The sequence below is a fragment of the Tamandua tetradactyla genome, chromosome 2 (genome assembly GCF_023851605.1).
Source record: "Tamandua tetradactyla isolate mTamTet1 chromosome 2, mTamTet1.pri, whole genome shotgun sequence".
Classification (NCBI taxonomy): domain Eukaryota; kingdom Metazoa; phylum Chordata; class Mammalia; order Pilosa; family Myrmecophagidae; genus Tamandua; species Tamandua tetradactyla.
In genome coordinates, this window is record NC_135328.1 from 194,078,011 (window position 1) to 194,084,010 (window position 6,000).

At 60.8% G+C, this 6,000-nt stretch overlaps 1 protein-coding gene across 2 annotated transcripts in view; it reads left to right on the forward strand.

The window, feature by feature from the left end:
- Positions 1 to 5,782, forward strand: part of ADGRB2 (adhesion G protein-coupled receptor B2) — a 29,954-nt gene extending 24,172 nt beyond the window's left edge. For both annotated transcript variants that reach the window (XM_077150508.1, XM_077150509.1), the window contains 6 exons: positions 234 to 329; positions 695 to 734; positions 1,399 to 2,018; positions 4,288 to 4,323; positions 4,634 to 4,729; positions 5,291 to 5,782. In XM_077150508.1, the coding sequence (XP_077006623.1) occupies positions 234 to 329; positions 695 to 734; positions 1,399 to 2,018; positions 4,288 to 4,323; positions 4,634 to 4,729; positions 5,291 to 5,476 (1,074 nt within the window). In that variant the 3' untranslated portion in view covers positions 5,477 to 5,782. The remainder of the gene's footprint in view (positions 1 to 233; positions 330 to 694; positions 735 to 1,398; positions 2,019 to 4,287; positions 4,324 to 4,633; positions 4,730 to 5,290) is intronic.
- Positions 5,783 to 6,000: the final 218 nt, after the last annotated feature.

Consider the following 6,000-nt stretch of genomic DNA (forward strand, 5'->3'; position numbering starts at 1 on the left):
CCACGGTGTCTAGGCACCCAGCCAGGCAGCCCTTGGCGGAAAAGCTGTCATAGCCTGGGGCACTCACAACTGCACCCCAGCTTTGTCCTTGGCAACCTTCTCCCCGGGTGTCATCCCTTTCCCTAGGCTGTAGGTGCTTCCACACCCCCCTGGGTCCCTGTGGTGGGAGGCCAGCAGCCATGGCCAGGAGCCCAGTGGCGCCCTCAGGCCCGGCAGGCACCCTCTGTCCTCAGGTCCAGGATGTGGTGAAGTGCCAGATGGGCGTGTGCCGGGCTGATGAGAGTGAGGACTCCCCCGACTCGTGTAAGAACGGGCAACTGCAGATCCTGGTGAGTGAGGAGGCCTGGGCGGGCACAGGCGGGCTCTGGGTGCCCCTCCAGCCTCAGACCCCAGGCCCCTGGCCTTCCTCATCCAGGCCAGGGAGGGGACAGAAACAGGGCTGGATTCAGGCTCAACCACTGACAACTGGGTGACTTTGGGCAAGTCCTTCCCCCGCTCACAGTTTCCCCACGTTCTGTGTGGGACTGGGGTGGACTGTGTCTGGGGGGGCCTCTGGTTTCTGCTGGGCGCTAGTCTGTGGGCAGCACTTCCGGCAGGCTGATGGAACAGGGGTGGGGGAGGCAGCCTGGGCCCCTCCCACCCTGATACATTGCTCCTCCCTCTGTCCCCCGGCTCCCTCCCTCTCCGCCTATAGTCAGACTTTGAAAAGGATGTGGATCTGGCTTGTCAGACGGGTGAGTCTGCCCAGGCAGAGCTGAGCGTGGCCCTGGGGGTGGGCAGGAAGGGGAGGCCTCCTGTCCCATCATGGGGGGCCCTGGGGAGATCTGGCTGCCAGGGTCGAGTTCTGGAGTCAGAGACCCATTAGTTGGATTCAAGGCTATGAACACCACGTACTCTATGACCTTGGGCCAGCACCTTGAGTTCTCCGAGCCCCACTTAACACACCTGTAAAGGAGAAAATTCCATCCTTCCAGAGTGGGTGGGAGGCTCAAATACATTATATGACATCATGAGCTTATCAGGGTGCTTGGCACATACATAGTGGCTGATATATTATATTGTTTCTATGATCATTACCGGATCTTTCCAGTTCTGTCTCCTGGGGAAGGGCTACCCAGGGATGGGGAGAGAGTCAGGCCCTTTGGACAGCGTTGGGGCTGCAGGGTCAGAGGTCCAGACCTGCCCCAGGGCACTGGGGGAGCTGGGCCTTGGTTCTAATTCTCCTGCTTTGCTGTGGGTCCCTGAGCTCATCATGTACCACCCACCCACTCGCCTCTGTAGGGCTTGGTTTCCTCCCCTCTCCAAGCTCAGGGGCTTGGTACCTGCCCTGCCTGGGCAAGGACATCTGGGAGCGCCCCCTTCCCAGAATTCACCCCTCCCTCCCACTCCTGCCCCCAGTTCTGTTCAAGGAAGTCAACACTTGCAACCCGTCCACCATCACGGGCACCCTGTCCCGCCTGTCCCTGGATGAGGATGAGGAGCCTAAGTCCTGCCTCGTGGGCCCTGAGGGGAGCCTGAGCTTCTCACCGCTGCCTGGCAATATCCTGGTGCCCATGGCGGCTTCGCCAGGGCTGGGGGAGCCGCCGCCCCCCCAGGAGGCCAACCCCGTGTACATGTGTGGGGAGGGCGGCCTGAGGCAGCTGGACCTCACGTGGCTGCGGCCGACCGAGCCGGGCTCCGAGGGGGACTACATGGTGCTGCCCCGGCGGACTTTGAGCCTGCAGCCTGGTGGCGGGGGTGCAGGTGGCGAGGATGCCCCACGGACCCGGCCGGAGGGCACCCCCCGGCGCGCTGCCAAGGCCCTGGCCCACACCGAAGCGTACCCCAGCTTCCTCTCCGTGGACCCCTCGGGCCTGGGGCTGGGCCCTGCTTACGGGTCTCTGCAGAACCCCTACGGGATGACCTTTCAACCGCCACCGCCGACGCCCAGTGCCCGCCAGGTGCCCGAGCCGGGGGAACGCAGCCGGACCATGCCCCGCACTGTGCCTGGCTCCACCATGAAGCTGGGCTCGCTGGAGGTAAGGAGCAGCAGGACCCCGGGGTGGGGCGGGAGGCAGCACAGGCGGCAGCTGCAAAGGGGCACCCGGCAGCCTTCCTGGAGCAGCATCTCTGTACACAGTCACTGAGGGTATACACACTGAGCTTTCTCCCTCTGTCTGTGCTCATGGCAGCACCGAGGAAATCCTGGCTGCTCTGAATTCCCCAAGTGGGCTCGGACTTCACCCACTGAGGGTGCACGTACATCTGGGCTCTTTTCCCCTTGTTCTGGGGACTACCTGGGGTGACTGGTTAAGATGGGGCTTCTTTTAAGGAGTGCATGGCTCAGGCGGGGCACTGTTTTGTTAGGGAGGCCACGTGAGAAGGGCTCAGAGCCTGGGTCTCTGAGTTGTGCAGATCTGAATTCAGAATCTGGGCTCGGCTGGTCTGCAGTGAAATCTTGAGTGTGTCCCTTAACCTGCGGAGCTTGCGTCCTCGTTTGTAAAGTGGGGATCGCATGGGAGCCTTTTTTGCAGAGTTGAGAGCATCAATTGAGTGATGTAAAGCACTTAGCTCTGTGGAGTAGGTGGGAAGTGCTCGTTAAATGGCAGTAGCTGTGGTTGTCATCCCTGAAATCAGCCCCAGGTCCTGCCTGTAGGTTGTGGTAACTGACCTTCTCTTCCTGAGAATACCAAGCCCCTCTGTATCCATTTGCTGCATGTCCTGGGCAGGGGACACCAGGACAAGCGGCGATAATGGTATTTCTAGAACTCTCGCTGGAAGGATGAGGGTGTGGGTAAGGAAAGGGGCAGGAGTCCCGGCTCAGACATGATGAGCTGCTCCGATTTGGCCTCAGATACCTGCTCCCTATCCTCCGCATAAAGGAAATGAAGCTAGCAGCTAGAGGGTTTGCAAGTTTAGGTTTTCTCCCAAAATGTTTCTTGAACATTTGGTGCCTGCTCCTGCCACAGATGGCAGAAACAGGCAGGCGTAACAAAGACTTAAACTCAGAACTGGCGTTGGGGAGGGGCAAGCCAGGCGTCACAGACACCTGCCAGTGGTCGGGCCGCTCTGGAGGGGCTGCTGTTGGCTCCTCGTGTGGGAGGTGGCAGGAAATTTGGCAGTGTTCTGAGGGGTCAGGGCTGACGTCCCGAATTCCGGTGTGGGCAACTGTGATGGGGCGGAGGCAAAGCTGTGGATACGGAGGTGGCAGAATTAGAAGTTTATTCCAGTGGGGCACAAGCTGTGTTTGTGGGTGCCCAGGGGCTCTGGGGGCGTGTGGGCTGGGAGGGGTCCTGCTGCTCGTCCGGAGAGGGATGTGGCCGGGAGTAGGGGGGATGCACGTGAGTGGAGCTGGGTAGAAGGTCCCAGGGCGGAGCTTGGAGGGCCTAGAGTTTGAGAGGCAGGGTGGGCGGTGGAGAAAGAGTGGGGAGGGAAGCAGGGGACAACCAGGAGAGCCATGTTTTGGAAATCAGGATGATGAGTGAGCCCACCGGGCCTAGTCTTTGCTTCACCACTGAAGGTTTGGGGCAAGTCCTTACCCTCCCCCGAGCCTCAGTTTCCCCATATGTAACACCGGAAACTTGACCTTCGTCTCATGAGTCCTCCTTGTACCTATAATATTCTAGGACTCTAAGGCTGCCTCCTTGAGTGGCACCGGATGCTGTATAGGTGCTTGGGCCATGAAGATGTCTTTAGGCAAGTGAGGGCCTGGGAGGTGTGAGGGGGCCAGGAGGCCAGTGAGGCAGGGCCTGGCTTGGCAGGAAAAGGGGCAAGGTGAGGTCAAGGAAGATTTCTGCAAACCTGAGTCCCTGTGTTTTCAGGACAAGTAGAGAGTTCCAGGGAAAGGGGGCCTGTGGCTGGCGGAGAGAATGGGGCAGGACAGAGGGGTGAAAACCAGGGCACAGAGGCGTGAGTGCCTGCTCTGTAATTCCACATGGGAATCTGTACCCCTACCACGTCAGAAGCTGCACGTGCATGGACAGCTGTGTGTCTGTGTGTGAGAGAATTTGTGTGTGTGTGTGTGTTTGCATTTCCTCTGAGTATCTACTGGCAGCCTCTGGCATATGTGTGCCTGGCAGGGGCAGGAGAGGGTGTGGGGCTGGGCCTTAGTTGCAGCCCCTTACCTGCCAGACCTCACCCTCTGTTCTTACAACCTCAAGAACTGCCCAAAAAGTACTCCCATCTCTAGGATTTGGGCTGGGGCAAAGGTGCAGCAGGCCAGGGGCACCAGGTGTCCTGGCTGTAATGTCTCTGCATGTGGCTAAAAGCCTTCTTCTCCACCCTTGCCTCCTTGTGGTGCCTTCCCAGCGAAAAAAGTTACGGTATTCGGACCTGGACTTCGAGGTAAGCGCTGACCATGTGTGCTGTGCATGTACGCGTGCATGCTGAGGGGAGGCGCAGACCTGTGAGGGCCCTGGAGGATTGGGCTTCCATTCCTAGATAGGGCCCGAGCCCTGTTGCAGAGCCTGACCCCAGAACCTGAGTGGTTTCTGTGGGGCCTTCCCAGCATCCCCTCCCTGCCCAAGCCAGGCCTTGTACCAGAGTGGCCAACAGCAGGCCGGGAGGTGGAGGCCCAGGACGCTGAGTGTCCTGGTGGGTGGCTCACGGTGCTGCCTAGGGAGCATCTTCTCTGATGCCCTGTGGATCCCAGAAGGTGATGCATACCCGGAAACGGCACTCGGAACTCTACCACGAGCTCAACCAGAAGTTCCACACTTTCGACCGCTACCGCAGCCAGTCCACGGCCAAGGTGAGGGCTTGCTGCGGCTCAGGGCCCAGCCTGGTGCGTAACACTCGGGCTCCGCCAGTGGCCCCTCGGGCTGCACCCTGACCCGTGGTCGCTGTTGCTGAGGGAGAAGCAATGAAGTGTGTCCTTGGGTCGAGTGGCTCAGTGACGCATGTCTGGTGTCAGGCCCCCTGGGCCTGGTGGGGATGAGGTGGGCTCCAAGGGACTCGCTCCCTCCCTGCCCTACTGTCCTGCCTGGGCAACCTCATCCCCCATCATTGAGGCCCCACCTACAGCATGAGTAACGATTCTCGGGCCGTGCAGGGGTGGGGAAGGCAATGCAGACTGGGCGTGCTGGCCTCTGCCCCAGGACCTTGGGGGAGCGTGGCAGGAAGAACACGGCCCGTGGTCCCTGGCTCTGGGGCCGGGTATACCTGGATTTGGACCCTACCACGGGGCCCGACTGCTCTGAAACATTGGGCATCGCTGGCCCTCCTGGGGTCTTCTCACTTAGTGCCTCTGCACCAACCGAATGGGTGAGAGGGTACTGGCCTGTCTCCACGGGCCCCTCCCGGTCCCTCACAGGAGAAGCCCAGTCCCGGGGAGCGTCCTGGCCTCTCCCAGCAGCGGCGACATCAGAGCTGGAGCACCTTCAAGTCCATGACGCTGGGCTCGCTGCCCCCCAAGCCCCGAGAGCGGCTGGGCCTGCACCGGGCAGCAGCCTGGGAGCCCACAGAGCCACCAGACGGCGACTTCCAGACAGAGGTGTGAATGCCACGCCGGACTGCCCACTGCGTATAAATATATATATCTCTCTATTTTCACACTCCACTTTGGAACTACCCAGGAGCCAGCGCCCCCTCCCCTCTCCCGAGGGCTGGGCAGGGAGGTGCAATGGACTCGGCCGGGCTGGGGGAGTCAGACATGGTGTGGCCTGGGGGAGGGGCCCGGGGCCCCTCCCTGCCTCTCAGAGGCCCCTCAGCTGCTGGAGCCCCATCTTTACCTCAGCCTGTCTGTCCCTGTCCCTGTCCCGGGCTGGGGAGTGGGGAGGGAACCTTTGTTGGGAATAAACTTCACTCTGTGGATTTGGTTGCTGAGCTGTTTGCTTCCCCTAGGTGAAGGCCCAGCCCGGGGACCCCATCTTTGTCCCTCCATCTCCTCGTTTGGCCTTGCTTCTTCTCAGATTGTGCAATGGGGTCAGGCCAGCCCTGACTGGGAGGGGGAGGCCTGGGCTCTGACCCGCCTGGCAACCTTGAGCACCATCTTCTCCTGTCACCTTCCCCGGGGGCTACGAT